Raw genomic sequence first — 22,151 nt, 5'->3', positions numbered from 1 at the left:
TTGTTTATTTTTCAAGCCTACTCTAACAATATTTATATTTGGCGCTTCTTTTAAGAGTTACCCTGATGCAAACGTGGCGCCATCCTAATTTAATACATTTTGACGACACTTTTTCATATACACAGATGACTCTCCTTACCTCTACCCTCCATAAACAAAACAAAAGTGACGTTTGACAGCAGTGATTGCAGTCAATGTTCCCGAAAACTACAAACTATGAAATTAAATCAATGACTAAAATTATTTGTTGAAAAATAGATATGTACCTGTCTAAATATTGTTCATATTATTTTATAGCCATGGATTCAAGTCTTTCGGCTGGCTTGGCTTCTTGAAAATATATTTTGCGACTCTTTACATGAATAAACATGAGTATTATAACCTTCATACTTTAATTAGTTATATATGTTAGTTTAATTAAAAAGTATGTCTGTCTGTTAGTTAGATTTTTTTAATTACTCAGTATTCATATTACAGATCACAGAATACTATATCTCCAAGGAGCACTTAACAATGGTTCAATCCTAAGTACAATGAATAATAAACAGATATCGAAGAGGAACTAAGAAAACTAAGCAAATTTATCCTGTTTTACATTTTAAAAATGAAACGTGTAAAGACCATAGCAAGTTTTGCAGATCGAGTTTTTCAGGTCTGTTTAAAAAAGCTTAACAGTATCTGAAAGTAATGTATCTATATTCCTATATGGACTTATACATATAGTCTTTGGTTGTATAATAACAAGACAGGTGAATCATCTGTGTATATCGGAACTCAAGAGCTGTTTGTCTGTGATTGATTTATTATTTTGATTACTCAAGTCTATGGTTTTGATAAGCGGAAGAAATTGGAAAAATGAAAACTAAAAGAAATTATAAGTTTTTTTTCTGCGAACTGCAAAAAGTGTCTCTTGTGATACATTAAACTAGCGTTCTATTGTTTTTGAAAGAGATTTAGCCGAAGGATTTTCGTGTTATAATAATTGATGCAAATCGAATACTTCGTAGCACATAACGGTACTTTTCTATTAAATCACTAAATCATTACATAGCACGGGTCTCCTCTCAGAATGTGAAGGGCTAAGACCGTAGTCCATCACGCTTGCCATGTGCGAATTAGTGGACTTCACTTGTGTTTCAGAACATAATTGAGAAGTCGGGCATAGCTTGTTTAACAGCTCATACTCTTCAAGTAGTGCTAGTATGCACGCCACTGTTGGTAAACACCCCGTCTACCAACATTGGCGTGCATACGAGAACGAGTAAGTAAGCAGATGGGCTAAAATAAAAAAATCTCCAGTACAAGTTCTAAAAAACTTAAGGATAGGCATTGTAAGAGTTATAAAAAGACACGCTTTAGTCTTGTACAGGAGATTTTTTCATTTTATTTCATTGTCATGTCAGAGCTGCTGTCCCATCAAACTACAAGAGTGAAAGAATAAAGAGTGCACATAATAACATAAATCGTGAAATCAACAGTGTTGACATTTAGAAATAACTTGTTGACGCCTAAGCCGTCATGTATGTTTTGTGCACTATAATATCCTTTATAGTTAGAAAATCTCTCTGGATAATGGCCAATCTGATCGGTTAAAAAAAAGAAATAATAGTGAATTTATTTGAACCGCAACTGCTGAGTTTCTTGCTGGCTCCGTCTCGGTAAAATCTGCCTTCTCAACCTGCGGTAGAGTCACAATCAGACAGACATGGCATTATTATGTGTTTTCTTGAAATAACATTTAAATTTAATTTTACAGCACTCGCATGAAGCAGAATACGTTAAGCAAAACTTCACAATGGAGGAACGAGGAAATGTGTCAGCTGATACAAGCTTCCTCATTATACCCAAAACGGAAATTGGAGAAGAATTAGAGATCACGTTTGAAAATGACTGTATAGACAATAAAGACTTTATAATACCAAAAAAGGAATTCTCCGGCTCGAGTCAACACTCTGATGATGAATATCTGAATAAACCAATAGAACTGTTAATGCCAATCAAGAAGGAAATATTTGAAGAAGATGAGTCAACCGACTGCACAGATACTATATTGGATGTGCCTAACCATGTCACATTACAAATTGAAGTGAGTCTGTAATTTTTTGTCCATCCTTATCATTATTTGTTTATTATTAAACGCTCTCGCAATCATGAAGGATTTCAGTTCTAACAGGTTCAAATTCTTCCAAAAAATTATAAAGTATTTTAATAATAAAAATAAATAAATAAATTAAGCTTTTATTGCTGATATACAGAATGTACATTATGTAAATTTAAATTATGAACACTATCTAATCAATATCTCTCACTTTAGTTAACAGTAATCAGCATGTCTCCTGACGCATAGGCTTGGAACCGCCACACATGACCATAGTATGCCTGCCGTCTGCTTCATGTCATCAACCCACCGCTTTCTTTGTCTACCCTTTTTTCTCTTTGAGCCATCCCTAACTTCCCATTCAGTCAAAGCATTGGTCCATTGGTCATGTCTCATCAAGTCATGGTCTCGCGTTTCTCGCGAAGCATATAGCCCTGTCCATCTCCATTTTAGCGTTTTGGTCACCCTGACCCTGACCATTTTAATAATAAAATACTTCAAATTCATATTTCGAATGTGGACAGCACAAAGTTAGTAAACACTGACGGCCGATTGGCGCGAGCGACCCTGCTTTCCGAGTCCAAGGCTTTGATGAGGTGGGTTTGATTCCCACAACTGGACATTGTTTGTGTGATGAACATGAATGTTTTTCAGTATCTGGGTGTTTATCTATTTATTAATTATTCATGAAATTATTCATTAGTTATCTTACTTCCCCGTAACACAAGCTAAGCTTACTTTTGGGCTAGATGGCGATGTGTATACACATAGTCATTATATACATATTGTCATAGTATATAAAAAAAACTTATAAAAATTATAAAATACATATAACATGTTTCCCAATATAAGCACTAATATGCAATAATATGCACTGCTACGTATTATGTTTACTTAAATAATTGATAAAATTAGCGAGTTTTTTTCCTAAAGGAACAACAATCAACAGCTTATCAACAAATATGTAACAGATATTTGTTAAAGTGCTACCCACTTCACAAAATAATTACTTACAATTTTATATTTCCCAGATATTAAAAAAAATTGATAAGCAGTTTTACAAACTAGCAAATATTTAATATTTAATATATGTCAATGATTACTAACATTTTCTAACCTAAGCTTATACGTTAATTTTTATTGAAGAGTTATGGCCAATGCCTTATCTTAGGACACTCCATGTTTTTAAATTTATTATTCCATACAGTAAAATTAATGAAATTTTATTATATTCAGCCGACTATTTTGATTTTGTTTATTTTGATGTTTTTATGTTTTATGCAAATAAGAGAATTTGAATTTTATATTTTAGTTCATAATATGGAACTTTTGCAAATATAGTTTTTTTTTCAGTTTGAGCCCGAAGCGAATGCCACCGAAGACTGCCTACAAACACTAGGTAAGTGCTGAATATATCACGAGTAACTTTAAGTTAGTGTGCTGTGTGGTGACGGCAGATCAGCATACAGTTGTCACCACCCCTCCTCTACCTGCCTGTGTGGTAGGTACTAAGGGAACAGGTATAACAAAGAGCGGGCAGCAGAAACCTCTGTTGCTACTACCATATACTGGGATCACCAACACGTCTGCCCAACGTTGTGATATCGGGCAAACACATCCATTGGGAGAGGCATTTATTCCAGTAGTGGACTGGTATAGGATATTGTAGTGGACTGGAATACTTTAAAATGATGTTGGAAAATAGCAATCTGCTGAGTTTCTTGCCGGCTCTTCTCAGTGGAATCTGTCTTCCGAACCGGTGGTAGAGTCACTACAAACAGACTGACTTGACGTTTCAAAAGTGCTTATTAATTAGGCCTACTTGAAATAAATGAAATTTGAATTTGAATTTGATTATAATTTAGTGTAACATCAATGTATTTACGTTCCACTATTGGATACACCAATCTCAGAATCAGAACGTTCTGGCCATAGTCCACCACGCTGGCCCTGTGCAGATAGGTGGACTCCACGCACCTTTGAGAACGTTATGGAGAACTCTCAGGCATGCAGGTTTCCTCACAATGTTTTCCTTTACCGTTGAAGCAAGTGATATTTTTATCGCTTAAACCGCAATAACTTGAGTTGGAGGTGTCTGCCGGGGTATCGTCGCTTCTCGATAAGGTTACTGTATTAATTTAATTTAAGAGTAAACGTCATAACATTAATAAAAAAAATTATATCTAAACATGAGCGCAAAGTATATTTTTTTCCGTATAGGGAAGACATTTTTCTTTTTCGTATTTGGTAAACGTGCTCAGTAAAACAAAATAAACTAGTACTTTTAAACGTATAAGTAAGTGATGTTATTTTGAAACAAAATTGATTACGGGAATAGATAATTTAAATAGCTTCGGATATAGCATAAGGATGATAAGATTTTTTTTTTTTTTTTTAAAGCTACACTATCGCATTAGGTTTAAGTATTCTGTAATCATAGTGTTAGAATAAGAAAATAAATAAATAAATAAAATAAAATCTTTTCTTTACATATTGAAAAGATATTATTCTGAAAATTTAAATATAAAACAAAATAACTTTGACAAAAAAAAACAATATAAAGAGCTTTTCTTTGTTGATGTTTATTATTTTCGTAAAAGTTTGAAAATAAACTTTACACTTAAAAATAACAAATATATTGTTTTTAAATTTTACACCAAATATTAGTTTTTTTTATCAGTGTAAGGTTTAGCGGTTTTATGATATTGTGATGCACATGAGAACTCTCGCGTTACCTTGTAAGTATTTAAGCATTTTTGTAATATAAATTGAATTTTAAAAAAAGTAATCGTGATAACACTAGAATTTTAAAACGGAACGTGACTTAGCGTTTCATTTTAACATTTATTACAGCGTTAATATGTACACCAATTTTTATAACAGTTTGAAATAACTTGTGTGCAATCTCAAATTTTATTCACAGGTAACATAATTTTTTTTTACATTCAATTCTTTATGAGTTTCTTCATAATGTGATGAAGATGATGATGACTGGATTTCTTTGCCTTTAGTAAAAACTTTTATTATATTATTATCGTTATTAATAAACGTTATTGAAAATAATTAAATTAATAGAATTTAGATTTCATTTAAAAAGACACATACACAATAAGGAAGGGGATATTATTAGTTTCCATTAACTTTCTTTGTTTTTTTAACTTAAAAAGTAATCTTCCGAACGCTTCCATGTCACAATACAATCTTTTATTAGTGAGTTTTAGTGTGTAATTAAGTAGTCACCTACTTTACTTTTTTACATTTTTACTTTTTGATAAGTTTTCTTAGTGAGTTGTCCAAGCAGAATTATCTGATGTTAAAAATCTAATACAGGTAGTATTATTGTTTCTTTAAATGACAATTTAACCACTTTCGGCGTGATTAATCTTAACATACCTAACCACGTCACATAACACGTTTCTAGTAATGTATACTTAAAGTAAGTTCTGTGAACATACAGAAGCCGCGTACACGACTAATATTGAAGCATCAAAAACCACTCCACTTTAGTAGTGTTTTCCGAACAGGCAGTTAGTTACTTCATCCATTGGTTGCCTGTTACTTCATCCATTGGTTGCCTGTAAGAGATTGCTTGCAGCAATAAGGCCGCCTTTGCATATCTGCATTGTTTACTGTATACTCCTTCCATTACGAGAAAAAAAACACCGGGAAAGTACATAACATATATCTATGAACGCTTCATAAGTGCCTGTGATAGTTCTACATGTATAAAACATTTTTGAATTTTGAATTTGAATTTATAAGCTTCATCATCACCGGTCTATCAACGTCCCATTGCTGGGCACAGACCTCTTCTCTCAAAGGAGAGACGGTTTTAGAGCATAGACCCACCACGCTGCTCCAATACGGGTTGATGGGCGAATTTATAAGCTTACGTTTAATAAATTCAAATTCAAAATTTGTTTATTATTGTAGGCCTATCAAAGGCACTTATGAAGCGTTCATACATATATGTTTACAAAATTGTATGGGGATGGTGATAACTTCGTTCGCCAACTTAAACCTAAAGCTGCGAGGGTTCCAAACGCGCCCTGCTCTAAGAAGATTTTTTGTTATCACCATCTCAAACTTTTAACTTCTCAAAAGATAACTTCTTGACTTCCAGATCCGCAGTTTTCGGATACATATCCCCAGATCCAAAACGCTGCCAAGGAGTTGAGACTTAACGCGTGCAGCCTCTGCGATTACACGTGCAAATTCAAAAGTAGATTACTCCTGCATATGATGACGCACACGGGCGAGAAACCGTTCTCTTGCGACCAATGCGACAAGAAGTTCATAAAGAAACACCATTTAAACGATCACAGGAGAACGCATACCGGCGAGAAACCGTACGCCTGCGAGCTCTGCCAGCGGAACTTCATACAAAAGCAACATCTTACTGACCACATGAGGACTCACACTGGCGAGAAATCCTTCTCGTGTGACATATGTCTCACCAGATTCACAAAGAAATGCAATCTCAACTCGCACATGCTCACGCACACCGACGCGAAGCCGTTCTCGTGTACATTGTGCCCGAAGACGTTCGGACAGCAGCGCCACTTGAACTCCCACATGAAAACGCACGCGGGCTACAAACGCTTCTATTGTGAGATATGCGAGAAGAAGTTCACGCATAAACGCTCCCACATGAGAATACATTTCAGGAAGCAGCCTCATACTGGTGATGAAAGTCACGCGCAAACTATCGTTAAGTAACATAATATAATAAGAAATTAAATTAAAAGTATTGTTGAAAATATTGTTCGGTTTACGAGTAAACTCTGGGTTGTATTCCCGTGCTGACACCGCACGTCACGTCAGTTAAAGTACTTGATGGTATTTTAGAAATTAAAAATAAATCCAATTCAGAATTCATTTAAAGTATAGCCCAGTTTATATACCGATGGAACGATTCGACGTTTGAAACGTCTAGTTGGTCCGTTAGTAGTAACCCTACCACCGGTTCGGAAGGCATTCCACAGCAGTGGCGTGCACAAGGTTTTTGACCAGGGTATGCATAAAGAAGGAAATAAATAAATCAAAAAATAAAATAAATATACTACGACAATACACACATCGCTATCTAGCCCCAAAGTAAGCGTAGCTTGTGTTATGGGTACTGAGATATCTGATGAATATTTTTATGAATTTAATACACATAAATACTTATAATATATACAGATAAACACCCAGACACCGAAAAACATTCATGTTCATCACACAAACATTTTTCCAGTTGTGGGAATCATACCCACGGCCTTGGACGCGGAAATCAGGGTTACTGCCCACTGCGCGAACCGGCTGTCAGTAAAGATGCCATAACATGGGAAAATCCTTCGTATTTATGAGTTATAGAAAAAGTTTACGGTAGGCAGTGCTTTTGTGCATGTATGAAGTGCACGCCACTGGTCCACAGAGAAGAGCCGGCAAGAAACTCAGCGGATTGCTCTTTTTTAACATAATTTTTCAGTTTATAAGCCTTTTCGTTTAGAAACTCATCAACCGTATAGTAACCACGATTTATTAAATGTTTTAACACATTGTTTTAACTTATGCGTTGGTAGGTTCAGAATTACCTTGAAAATCATATTATAAAAGCCTGACTTTTGCACATTTCCTAAGTTATGTGCGCTTAAAAAGCATTTAAATATCACTTGCTTTAACAATATCAGGTGATGCCTGAAATTTCTCAAAGGTGTGAAGTCCATCAATCCGCTTTAGGCCAGAGTGGTGGACTACAGCCTATACCCGTCTCCCCCCTAAGGAGAGCCATGCCCTGTTATGGGTTATTACGATGACAGTTTAGTTCTGTCCCTTGTTTTTTTATATTTGAAAGGAGCTGTCAGTTGGAGTGTCACAAGGCACTGAATAACTGTTCCGTCGTTATGCCAGGTTTATTTGTAAGGCCTTAAGTTTCTACCGATGTTGTAAAATATTAATTTATTTAGTCAAGAAGTACACACCATTTTCTCTTAGCATGTCCTATGATGTAAACAAATTAAAGTATGTTTTAAAAATATAATAAAAATAAGTGTAATAAAATAATAAATAATACATAAATTATTTTTTAGTTAAAATAAAAATGCCCTTTATAGCAAAAAAATAATTTTTCAAATCGGTTCATTCGTTCTCGAGTAAAATACATAAAAATAAAAAAAAGATTCCGACGAATTGAGAACCCCCTCCTTTTTAAGTCGGTTAAAAAGAGATTATTCTTTATGTGTAAGCGTTTTTTTATTACATTCTTTACAATTTAAAATTAACTTCAAACAAATAAGTGACGAAAAGATAGTTTACGTTATAGGACACGAAAGAAAAAATAGTGTTTAGTTTATGACATTATGTTTATTTTATTATACAAGATTTTATATAGGCGGTTGTGGTATTTTAGTTTAAGCGTTAAATATTTAATGTTGTAAATGGATATTTATGTTTTGTGGGCAGTCAGCGTTGTATCCCACGCGTATTGTAAAAATAGATATGAGAAAAAATAAATAATTTAAATGATTACGTGTATTTTTTTTCTCTCTTTATTACACGTTAGCCCTTGACTGCAATCTCGCCTGGTACTATGTGATGATAAAATAAATATACTACGACCATACACACATCGCCATCTAGGCCCAAAGTAAGCGTAGCTTGTGTTATGGGTACTAAGATAGCTGATGAATATTTTTTTTATGAATATAATACACATAAATACTTATAATATACAGATAAATACCCAGACACTGAAAAACATTCATGTTCATCACACAAACATTTTCCAACTGTGGTAATCGAACTCACGGCCACGACTCAGAAAGCAGGTTCGCCGCCCACTGTGCCAGTCAGCCGTCATGCCGATGATGCAGTCTAAACTGATAGTATATACAACACGTAAATAAAAAACCGAAATAATACTTCAGTCTTTGAAGGTACATTATGTACTGTCTCCGAGACTTATCTGTGAAACCGAAAACCTTATAGTTTTTGAGTAAACCACTGCAATAGTTTTTACTGAAACAAATCAGATATAGCCCTAACATCACGTGTTAAATGAAAATCGTGTGACTCCTGTCACTTTATTACGTACGCGTCGCGTAGCTCTGGTACTATGCACGTGTCGGTATTTTATCTTCAATAGGGTTGTCAGAAGTAAAGCTTGCAATGTTTTTAAATATTTTGTATAGAAAAATAACTATTCTTCTTTTGATTTAATATTTTTACAGGTTGATTCCTTATGAAATATACTAATGCATCCATCAATATTATTTCGTAATTCTGTTACACGTTGTATATTAAAGCCGTATTCAACCCTTAATCTGTTTCTAAGCGAGATCGTACTGGAACGCTGAATCGTTTTGGTGGCACGTTTTTGTCGTTAGGACGGTAACTAGCCACGGCCGAAACCTCTGACCAGAATAGACTAGAGAAAATTCAGTTTACCTTTTACCAGGAATCGAAACGGGGCACATCTTTACTAATATAATAAGTTAAAATATCACTTGCTTAAACGTTAAAGGAAAATATCGTGAGGAAACCTGCATGCCTGATAATTCTCTATAACGTTCTCAAAGGTGTGTGGCGTCCACCAATCCGCACTGGGCCAGCGTGGTGGACTACGGTCTTAACCCCTTCTCATTGTGGGACGAGACCCGTGCCCAGTAATGGGCTAATATAATAATGATGAGTGATAAAAAAAATCATCAGTTATCCTAGTACCCATAAGTACCCATAACACAAGCTACGCTTACTAGACGGCCGATTGGCGCAGTTACCCTGCTTTCCGAGTCCAAGGCCGTGGGTTCGATTCCCACTACTTTAAAATGTTTGTGTGATGAACATGAATTTTTTCCAGTGTCTGGGTGTTTATATGTATATTATAAGTATTTATGTAAATAAATAAATAAGCCATTTAATCCCAGGTAACAAATTAAACATCAAATTACAAAAAATAAAGAAATAAATAAACAAAATAAGAGAATCTAAGTAATAAACATGCATTAGTTAGTTGGGTACCCATCTTCGGGTAAAGGCCTCCTCCATCTTGCATCTTGTATCTTGTATTTATGTATATTATTCATAAATATATTCATCAGTCATCTTAGTACCCATAACACAAGCTACGCTTACTTTGGGACTAGATGGCGGTGTGTGTATTGTCGTAGTATATTTATTATTACTTTGGGGGCTGGATTGATATAGATATTTCTTTATTTATTTATTCTGAGAATCGCCCGCGCCCTGTAGTCGTACGATGATGATGCTATTCAAACACGCCGTAACAGCTGACACTCATCCTTCCACCCGAGATCTGGTACTCTGATGACTCTGATCTGGATCTGACACTTATTTTGTTGAAGCTTATTTTTTTCTTTCAGAATCTCCCTCGCCGAAGGAAGGCAGGAAATACGGTAGAGCTGTGTGTAAAAAAAAGGCAACCGAGTCCCACAGTCGTAGTGTTTATAAAAGTAAATACAAAAGTGCATTAGCCTAACGCGAGTAATTGATTTCTGTTTCTTCACCATTATCATCATGCCAACGTCCATTGCTGGTCATTGGTCTTTTGTAGTTTTGTGACGCTTGGGGCCAGCGGCTTCCTGATACTGGCTTGATGCCATCCGTCCTTACCGGTGCGGGGTCGTAATTCCAACAATTTGGGACAACGTCCATCGGTTCTCCGAGCTATGTGCCCCGCCCTATAATAAATCTTTATTTCGGACATTTGTCCATATCGTGTTAGTAATACAATGTAGTTAAACCTATTTTAGTACTTAACAAATAAAAAACAACCTTATACTATACAACAAATTCCATATAGTCTGACTGAGCCCCCCCTATAGCCACTGCAACTTAGTTGCGATTTATTTAAAAAATATTGGTTATTCATTTTTTTCAAAGTCAGGTTATAATTTGGTTAAAGGAACCGAGCTTGATGTCGGGATAAAAAGTATCCTATATTACTTCTTACACTTCCAAGAATATGTGTACAAAGTTTTATGCGGATCGGTTAAACAGTTTTTGCGTGAAAGCGTAACAAACAAACTTACATTGACATTTATAATATTAGTAGGGATAATTAACGTTTATTACTATGATGATCGCAGCAAGATTATATAATTAAATATTGTTAGTAACAATTATCTTATTAAGTATTTTAAAGTCGAACGCATTTTTTTTTAAATGACGGAATTTTTGTAATAATTGAACACATCCTGTGCCCATCAACCTCAGGCGTAGATGCTATAAGCCTCATGCATCTGTAATGACCAATAAGAAACACAGAAATGAGCAGAAATAATCAGGGCTATAGTATTTTCCCAGAAACTCTCCAACTACTAAAGCTTTTGCTGCGACTAGTCAAATGATTAAAAATTCATCAGATGTCACTAATTTATTGCATAAACTGTGTACATATAAAAGTCCCCGTGACACGCTGTATATAGGTCACGTTTCTAAGGGTTATTGATAATATAATAATAAAAATTCTTTATTTGGTAACTATGACACATCTACACAGTATAATTAAAAACAGTGATAACAAAAAACTGAATCGAAAAACTTACATGAGATATTACAAATTTGAGTTAAAATAGTTGCAAATTAGAATTTTTGCCTCCAGGCACTACATGGAGTGTAATATATAGCTTGTAAATTGGAGAGTCGTATTATTAGTTATTATTATTATATTTTATTTATTTATTAGTTTATAAAATTCACAAATTTTATTAAACTTAAAGTTTTTTCCTTTCAGAGGCTTCCTTATGTCCACCCCGCCGCCGTAAAGCTGTTAAGAAGACTTACTCTTGCAATATTTGCGACTATAAATGTAAATGCAAAAGTACGCTGGTGATACACATGAGCACTCACAACGGCAGGAAACCATATAGTTGCGAGGAATGTATCGCCAGTTTTACATTCAAGCGTAATTTGACAGCTCACATGCGCTCTCACGCTTCTGCAAAATGTTTTTGTTGCGACATATGCCAGGCGGTATTTAAAAATAAAGCCAATTTAATTTATCACATGAAAACTCACATGGGCGATAAACCTTTCGCCTGTGGACAGTGTCAGGCTAAATTTATTCGCAAACACCATTTAACTTCCCACATGAGGACCCATACTGGGGAGAAACCGTACTCTTGTTCGCTGTGTGACGCGAAGTTCGCAGTATTGAGCACTTTGAATAATCACTTGAAGGCTCACTCTGGCGAGAAGCCGTACTCTTGTCTCTTGTGTCAGACTAAATTTGCAAACAAACACGCTTTAACTGTCCACATGAGGTACCACACTGGCGAGAAACCGTTTTCGTGTGGCGTATGCGAGGCTAAATTTACAATTAAACAAGGTTTAACGAGTCACATGAGGAGTCACACTGACGCCAAACCTTTTCCTTGTGATCAGTGCGAGGCTTCGTTTAAATACAAGCAAAATTTAACAACCCATGTGAGAACCCATACCGGCGAGAAGCCTTATTCCTGCACAGTTTGTAACTATAAATTTGCGCAAAGTAGTGCTCTAGTGAGGCATATGAAGACTCATGTTAGGTAGTCTTTAATTTTTCGTTCATAATGTTTCTTAAATACTCATGTGGACATACGTAAAGACAGTATAAACAATAATGCAAACACTGACATTTTCTGGTTTATATTCTGTTAAAAGTGTCACTATAATGCCGTGGTATGTAGTGGCATCAAATGGCATAAAAACGGAGTTTTAAGTTTGTCTACATCGTGGAAATGAAAACCCAAACTAGAAAGTCTAAAGGTACATTATGTACTGTCTCTTAGATTTATCTGTGAAACCGAAACCTAATAGTTTTGAGTAAACTACTGCCTCAGTTTTTACTGAAAGAAATCAGATGCACTGCAATAGTAAAATAAAATGACTCTTGTCTCTTTATTAGGTACGCGTCGCGTAGCGTAGGTACTATGCGCGTGTCGGTCTTTTGTCTTCAACAGGGTCGTCATAAGTAATTACTTGTTGTTTTTAATGTTTTGAATCACTTTGTATGGAAAAGTAAATATGCTTCTTTTAATTTATATTTTATTTTAACAGGACGTACCCTTATGAAATATACTTCTGCATACTTCAACAGTATTTTGTAATTCGGTTACACGTTGTATTCTAACGAATGTTTGGGATTGTGTATTCATTCCATCACGTATGTATGGATATAAAATCACGTGAATTTATATTTATAATTATTTAAGTATGCTATTACATACATACATTTTGGCCCAGGTGTGCTTGCCAATGTTTAAAGCACTGAGGTTTCGACAGAGATAAAATACTGATGGCTGCTGGAAGAAATATCTTTAGAGATAAGTTGTCCTTGAGCACATCTTGTTTTTTATATAATTAAATAAATACCGTTTCCGGTTTAATATCTGCAGGCGAGGGGAAGAGGGTCCGAGTACTATCTCAGACTTATTTTATTTTTATTATTAATTGTGTATTTATTTAATGTTTCTTAAGAGTCCGTTTGTGTGATGTAAATATATTTATGGCAAAAAATATTGTTGTATTATTGACTTTATCCATTAGGCATAATAATGTGTGTTTGAGTTGTCTCTGGATATGCTGCATATACCTTGAGACGCTGGTTCACTGTCCATTATATCTCGATAAGAGTAACTGGGTCTTTTGATTGGTGAGAGCCCCAAGAAGCTAATGGAGGTACTAAGAGGCTGGATGCGAACTTGGGGTGGGTACACTTACCCACCCATGGAGTAGAAAGGGACATGGATATGTACTATGTTTTATGTTCATTTTATGTTAATATAGTTTAAAATCCTAATATTTCACTAATGTTTGTTGTACCACCTACTAATTTCGTATAGCATTTTCTTGTATGCCTTTGGTTGCCTGGAAGAGATCGCTATTTAGCGATAAGGCCGCCAAATTGTACGTTTTACCTTATTGTGCTGTTGTATTTGTATCTCTGTAAATTTTTTGTGTGGTGTACAATAAAACTTTAAAAGTGTATTCATTCATTATTTAATTTATAGTGGTGAAAACATTACAACTACCAATTATACATAATTTATCTAAGATACAGTTTTCTTTATCAAATGAATGAAATTAAAAAAAATAATAAATTAATAAAAATTTAAAAAAAAATCATATATCCTATAGAATAACGAAAGGCAGGCAACCTTGCGCCGATGCTCCAAACTCTGAAGTTTTTTATTGGCGAAGTCACCGATGAGTCTTCTAGCACGGCGATCCACTGTATCCAAGGCATCAAGCTGATACTTGGCAGAGCCATCCCATAAATGGGAACAGTATTCCATGCACGATCTAACTTGAGCTTGGTACAAGTTGAGCATCTTCAGCTTGTAGGATCCCACGGCTAAGCACAAAGCTCTCTCATAGCAGAGATGGGATTAACCGAAGACTTACTCCGCATCAATGTGTTGTCGGATAATTACTGGAACAGATTCTCCAACTTGCTTTAAGGCACGAAGGTGTACAATATACCTTAAATTGTTGTGTTTTGTTTGAAGCGGTGATAGCGCAGTGGGCAGGACCCCGACTTCCCTTTCGGAGAGCTGAGTTCGAATCCCTTCATCGGCGAAGGAAAACATGAGGAAACCTGCAAGCCTGAGAGTTCTATATAATGTTCTCAAAGGTGAGTGGTGTCTACCAATCCGCACTGGGCCAGCGTGGTGGACTACGGCCTTAACCCCTTGTTATTGTGGGAGGAGACCCGTGCTCAGTAGTAGGTACAGAGTTTATGTGATGATGATGACGGTTTTACCTAACCGGGCATCGAATCCAGGAGCTCGTGATGCAAACAATAAGGCTGATCCGTTATAAACATGGTAAAGACAAAGTTATTTACCCCCGACGCAAAAACTACGGTTTGTTATAACTGGCTGTGTGTACGATGCCAGAAACAGACACACAGTCAGCTGCTGGACGGATCATTATTTTTTTATGTATGAAACGTCGGCAGTGTTCTATGTTTTATGAAAATCGGTCAAAGATGGCCGCCGCCACAAAATGGCAGATTACTTATATTACATCCACCCTCAATATGGGTACTGTGCAGGAAATAAATAGTAACGCACGGTCGCGGCGGCGCAAGGCTCCCTCAAATGTACCACCGACGACAAGATCAACCATTTTATAGATAATTGTCACCACCGTTGTAATTCTTATTATCCGCTTTATATACAGCCCACTTTGTTTCATTTATATACACATCAAAGCGGCTGTGAGGACGCCAATAGCTATCAAAACGGCTTGACCAGTAGAATAATGTACACTATATTAAGAAGGCATAAGGAATACTAACTTAGGAAATAAATACTAAAAATAGTTTTATTGTGTCGAGAACTTTTAATTTAACTTTATATTTAATTTGTTGGTTTTTATCCAGACCCCGTGGTATGCGCATTGCACTGAAATACCCGGTATCCACTGCCTAAGCCTCGTATCACAGCATGTTTAGCCGATCGATCGAGATCGTCGTCAACATTTTTTATTGCACTAATCGACGGGCCCATATTTAATGGACTTGCACACGAAAAGTACAGTACGATTCAAACTTAATTGCATCTGCGTGAAGTTAGCAGACGTGCGCTGCTACCCTCCCCGCTACACCGGACACCCAAAATGTGTGTGGTGCGCAACGTCGTGTGCAAACTTCAGGGGCGCATTTACATTTGAATCGTACTGTACAAAACTTAAAATATACCGGTAACATGCCAAAGTGTCAGAGAGCAAATAACTCAATCATGTGTCAGGCGGTAGTCCTACCATTGTGATCCCACGCGTATGTTAAGGATACTGCGAATCATTCTTCTACCTTCTTTTGCTTTTTTTGGCTTTTAGGTGTGACAAATCAGCACGTTGTATTACGCCAATGTCATGTATACTTGGAAGATACTCAAAGGTGATTGTCAAAAATATACATTACCTATATAAACACAGGACTATTCTGTTTATAATTTTTTTTTATTCAGTAACAATGAATTAGTTATAAATTAGTTAAATATTTAGTAACATAAATTTATCGTGACATGGTGATAACAAAAAAAATTTACCCGGCTAAGTTTGTTGTGGGCTCTTCTTAGACTAGGGCGCGTTTGGAACCCTCGTAGAACGTTTAAGTTGGCGAACGAAGTTATCACCATCCCCTTACAATTATGTAAACATATATGTATGAACGCTTCATTGTGATAGGCCTACATGAATAAAGAAATTTTTTAATTTGAGTTTTGAATATGTTGGCTGATTATTACTGGAACAGATTGTCGAACGTGCTTTAATGCAATACTTACCTAACCTAACCTAATACTGTTTTTCTCGACCCGGATTTCGAATTTAGGAGCTCGCTGTAAACATAACGACCTGTTACCGGCCCACTACCCCCGGGGACGGGTCTCCTCAGAACGGTTCAAAATTCAAAATTCATTTATTTCAAGTAGGCCTAATATAAGCTCTTTTGAAACGTCAAGTCTGTCTGTGTGTAGTGATTCTACCACCGGTTCGGAAGGCAGATTCTACCGAGAAGAAGCCGGCAAGAAACTCAGCAGTTGCTCTTTTACAATATCAACAATTTACATTTTACATTTTAAAATTCAGTTTTCTATCTTGTGAGAGATGAAAGCGGAGCCCGATGCTTCCAAATCATTAAGAAATTCATCGATTGTATAATAACCTCGCTGTAATAAATGTGTTTTAACACATTCTTTAAACTTATGCATTGGTAGGTCCAAAATTACCTTAGGAATCATATTATAAAAGCGTATACTCCATCCCACAAATTACTTCTGCACCTTTCGCAGACGATATGCAGATTTCACTAATTTATGACCATTTCTTGTAAGTCGATTGTTTATATCCACTTTTTGTTTATAAAGACTAATATGTTGTCTTACAAATACTATATTTATATAAATATATTGTGAGGCTACCGTAAGGATACTTATTTATTTAAACGGAGGGCTTGGGATAGCTTAGGACTTAACAATTAACCCACACCTTTCAGAACATTATAGAATCAGGCATTGCAGGATTCCACACAATGTTTTCTTCAGCGTGAAAGTAAGTGATGTTTCAATTATTTCAATCGCAACTCCCAAACAAAATGCAACAAACATGTTGCAAAGTTGTGACGGTTTTACACCAACATATCGACGCATTACCGGCCCACTACAGGGCACGGGTCTTCTCCCACAATGAGAAGGGGTTAAGGCCGTAGTACTTATATTGGTGGACATAACATACCTTTGAGAACGTTATGTAGAACAATCAGGCATGCAGGTTTCCTCACGATGTTTTCCTTCACCGTCGAAGCAAGCGATATTTTGAATAACTTAAAACGTACATAACTTAGAAAAGTTAGAGGTGCTAGGATTCGAACTCGGCCCCCCGAAAGTGAAGTCGAGCTCCTACCCACTGCGATATCACGGCTTCAACACCGTACACATTTTACACTATAACTGCGTTAAAACTCATTTTAATAATTTTCATTGCACTATAAAGTTTTATTATCGTTTAGTTTGGCTAATATTTCGTGGAGATCTGATGCGACTGATGGGAGATGAAAAAAGGGCAGAACTCTGCAACGGATGGCAGCAAACCCTTTACTTCTGACATAATTTTACTAGTAAATCCGCGATATAGGCTTACATGGGCATGTGTCTTTGTACGCGGATGACACATGTCTGTTTTACTTTGGCTCCTCAATACAACAAATAGTAGCCCATGCTCAAGAAGATTTAAACAAATTATTCTCTTGGTTCCAATATAATCTTCTTACAATAAATATATCAAAAACATGCTACGTTATTTTCAAATCAAGAAACAAAGTAATTCCTTCTCATGACGCACTAAAAATTAATAATATAATAATTCAGGAGAAAGCTTGCGAAAAATACCTAGGCCTTAGAATGGATAGTGGTCTGACGTGGAATGCCCAGATTGAACATATACGAACAAAATTGTCATCTCTTACTGGCTCGCTTAGACGAATTGTCCGGTGTATTCCACGCCAGATACGCTACACCATTTATAATTCTCTAGTCAAACCGCACCTACTTTATCTAATACAAATATGGGGCAGCGCTGCTAAAACTAAATTAGCTGATCTCCAAATACAACAAAACAAAATTATCAAAGTTCTATTCCACTACAACTTTTTAACCCCCACTTCACAAATATATAAAGAAACCAAGCTAATGACCATAAAACAGTTATACATTTATAATACATGCATTCTTCTTAGAAAAATTATAAAACGCTCACTCCATACTAGCCTATCGTTCATAACGTTGAAGCAACTGACAGCACGTCCCCTTCGCACGCGCCGTGCAAGTCTTTTAGTTCTACCTAGGACTAGAACAAATACTGGAAAAAAAATGTTCACGTATGAGGGTGCACAGCTTTACAACAACTTGCCGTCTACTTTAAAACATGTAAACTCATTTCATGTATTTAAAACTAAGCTATCGGAACATATTATCCAGAACTACCCACCTTAAACTCAAATACATGAAATGAGTAATACAACTTTTTGTAATTACACATTACGATCGACACTTAGATATTTTAATTATGTTACTGTTAATTGCTGTTTCCATGTAAGTGACTTGTGTCTTTTATGGAAATAAATATCTTTAAACCTAACCTAAATACACAAATAAAAAATATAAAAATGTGTGCGTGTACTAGTGTACACACGTAAAAAGTGAAACTTCTTAAAGACCTTATTTTTCGAAAAATGATCTACTGCAACTTTACAGAAACTGGTTAAATAAAGTTAAATTAGATAAAGTTTAACAGGCTTTTATTATTATGGACATGAATACAAATAATACAATTATGTCATTTTACTTTATTACTACTAAGATTATTACAGCTTTAATTTAATTGTAATATTATTATTATGGCTTATGGTAACTGAAATATGAAATATTAATATAAATAAATAAATATACTACGACAATACACACATCGCCATCTAGCCCTAAAGTAAGCTTGTGTTATGCGTACTAAGATGACTGAAGAATATTTTTATGAATAGGTAATATAAATAAAATACTTATAATATACATATAAACACCCAGACACTGAAAACACTTATGTTTATCACACAAACATTTTCCCGTTGTGGGAATCGAACCCACGGCCTTGGACTCAGAAAGCAGGGTCGCTGCCCACTGCGCCAGTCGGCCGTCAAATATTGTTTACATTCCATAAAAACCCCAGCAATTTTAGTGCCGGATCTTGTTGTTAATGTTTGTGGACTTTTTTTTAATAATATATAAAATTCAAATAATCTTTCAAAAATTCAACTAGCTTCAAAGATTTTTCTGATGCAGATCGGTTTTTTATCATTATTGCAACCGAGTAAAGAGGCACGAAGAGGGAGGAGGAAGAAAAAAAAAAATAATATCGTCCAACTTCTGATTTGGAGATATATAAAGTGCAACAATCAAAATATTCATCCTATTTTCCATTTGGCATTGAGCCATACATAAGTCAGGAGAAAGAACAGAAAAATCTATCGATGAAGTTACAAAGTTAACAACATCATTAGTATTATGATATATGCTTACGTCTTCAGCCGTTTAAATTTTGCAATGCATTTGAAGTTCGAATAAACTCGAATCAACCGTGGTTGGGACAAGAAAAAGACGGCGCGTACCGAAAAAATGTGACGCGTAACTGAAAAATGTTACACTAAATTTTTTTCCAACCCCGATAAAGAAGTTTCACTGCAATAATAAAAAAAAAGTGGCCCTGCCCTACTAACAAGATTTAAAATAAATAAACATATATGAGGCCCGAATAAAAAATTTAGGAATTTTCTTGGTTAACCTTCTGCAGTCAATAAAAATGCGATTTCAGCTCTCCCATTAACGATTACTATTCCTTGTTAGCGATAAAAGCTCTTATTGATGGACGATAAATTCTTGTACGAACGTCAACAGTGCATGGATGGGCCATTACTGGTACAACGTTGCTTTCCCAAAATTATCACTATATTAAAAAATTAAAGAAATAGGTATACAAGGTTGCCTGGAAGCAATCCGCTCCGCTTTCATCTCACTCAAGATAGAACAAAAATTGTTAAATTGTAAAACGATGTTGGAAAAGAGCAACTGCTGAGTTTCTTGTCGGCTTCTCCCGGTAGAATCTGCCTCCGAACCGGTGGTAGAGTCACTACACACAGACTTGACGTTTCAATGTGCTTGTACCTACTTGAAATAAATGAATTTCGAATTTTTATCGACTAATATGCTATGCTGCTATTAGGCCATCGACGATGGGACCCGCCATACATTGGTGGTCGAAACCTTGGCGAGAGTGCGGTGAATACGCAATTGAAATCTGTACTCTCACTAATATGTGTATCGAGGGACACACAGAGTTTTTGTGTTTTAGTACAAGTACTGAATATAAAAATACATAATACCATACCATTTACTAATATGCGGTCTGTGTAAGTAGTTAAAAAAAGCTGTGTCTGTGAATATGCCCAGAGATGCACAAAGGAGCGAAACATCTATTGTTTATTACGATAATCATTTATTGTTTAAACTATGCTGGAAAAAAGCAACTGCTGAGTTTCTTGCCGGCTTCTCGGCGAAGTGAGAGCTGCTTACGTTTTATATCTTAAACTTTGAACTTATTGAGACATCTGGAAGATTTTATTCGGTAATTTGTTATAAAATAATATACAGTTGCCAGTATAAAAAAAAAATTTGTCAAAATTTGTAGAGAATTTTGTATTCTACAATATTGATAAAAAATACAAGTAGCAAAAACCCCATAGGAAAAGAGATATTTCAAAAAAAAGCGCAAAAAACCGATTTTTGTGACCTTTGACCTTGAATTTTAATAGTTGCTTACACCCTACCTATATGTAGGTTTTGAGACAACATTTAGGGTGTCAATATACAAGTATTTACAGCCTTACAGCTGGGTATCTCGAATTCCGAGGTGAACTTACTATAATGACTGGACTATAAGAGGTAAGGACAAGCTGAAGTTGCTGATAATGAGGGGTGTTCGCAGACCTAACTACTTCATCATCGTTCATGATCCCCAGACAGACCTGGGTGGGATTTGACTTAGTCTAGAAAAGTAAATTGACCAAACACGGGCCTAGGTATCAGGCAATAATATATTTGATAATTAAAATTAGTTTTTTAAATTCAGTTTGGGACTGCAAAATAAGTGCTTCCAAACCCGATATTTTTTTGAAAAGTATTTTCTATTAAAATAAAAAAAAATAAAAAAATAAAAATAAGAAAGCCTTTTATTATTCCTTGATTCAAAATATAAACATAAATAAATATAAAAATAGCTAAGAATATAAGCTTTTGCAAATTTGTAACGTTAAATAAAAAAAAAAAAATTTTTTTTTTGACCAATTGAGTTATGAAACCAAGGACCCCTTGTGGGTAAAGGCCTCCTCTATTTTCTGCCACTCGGCTCTGTTTAGCGCTCTTACAAGCCAGTTCTCGCCAGCCACACTCTCTAATTCGTCTGCCCAACGTACCTTTGGTCGACCCCGTTTTCGAATGCCCGTTGGACCTTTCCATAGAGATGTGCGTCCATTTATTATTAGGGTTACGTGCGACGTGACCTGCCCATTTCCATTTCCGGCTTCTGCTATAGGTTAACGCATCAATAACTTTGGTTTTATTTCTAATGGTTGCGTTTGCGTTTTTATTTTCTATTGTCATAATAATAAATCGGTAATTGAAACATAATGGATTATGATCTGTCGTTTTCAAAGAAAATTAAAAGCAAATCGATTTTTTTTCCGCAAAACATCTCGTTATCCCTACTAAACCCTACTATTATAAATGTCAATGTAAGTTTGTTTGTTACGCTTTCACGCAAAAACTTCTTAACCGATCCTCATGAAACTTTGCACACATATTCTTGGAAGTGTTAGAAGTAATATAGGATACTTTTTATAACGAAATTATGCTCAGTTCTTCTGGGAGAGGGGATGAAAGTGTTTGACGATTTTACACCATAACTCCGGCAATTTATAATCGATTTAAATAATTAATTTTGTACTATAGAGGTTATATTT

At 35.5% G+C, this 22,151-nt stretch overlaps 1 protein-coding gene across 1 annotated transcript; it reads left to right on the top strand.

The window, feature by feature from the left end:
- The first annotated feature begins 812 nt into the window (after positions 1-812).
- LOC120635516 (oocyte zinc finger protein XlCOF28-like) lies at positions 813-12,937 on the top strand. The gene is made up of 7 exons (XM_039906536.1): positions 813-1,016; positions 1,757-2,086; positions 3,452-3,497; positions 6,222-6,813; positions 9,228-9,238; positions 10,465-10,554; positions 11,838-12,937. The coding sequence occupies exons 2-7, from the start codon at positions 1,796-1,798 to the stop codon at positions 12,632-12,634; spliced, it is 1,827 nt and encodes a 608-aa protein (XP_039762470.1). The 5' UTR covers positions 813-1,016; positions 1,757-1,795; the 3' UTR covers positions 12,635-12,937.
- Positions 12,938-22,151: the final 9,214 nt, after the last annotated feature.

Source organism: Pararge aegeria, chromosome 27 (genome assembly GCF_905163445.1).
Source record: "Pararge aegeria chromosome 27, ilParAegt1.1, whole genome shotgun sequence".
In the NCBI taxonomy this organism is placed as follows: domain Eukaryota; kingdom Metazoa; phylum Arthropoda; class Insecta; order Lepidoptera; family Nymphalidae; genus Pararge; species Pararge aegeria.
The sequence above is the reverse complement of the archived record's forward strand: the minus strand, read 5'-3'. Positions and strand labels throughout refer to the sequence as shown.

Bases quoted from the DNA above. Each gene is read 5' to 3' on its own strand.
- LOC120635516 (XM_039906536.1), top strand. From the start codon at position 1,796: ATGGAGGAACGAGGAAATGTGTCAGCTGATACAAGCTTCCTCATTATA. The intron at 2,087-3,451 runs GTGAGTCTGTAA...TTTTTTTTTCAG, and splicing joins ATGTCACATTACAAATTGAA to TTTGAGCCCGAAGCGAATGC. The intron at 10,555-11,837 runs GTAAATACAAAA...TTTTCCTTTCAG, and splicing joins CAGTCGTAGTGTTTATAAAA to AGGCTTCCTTATGTCCACCC.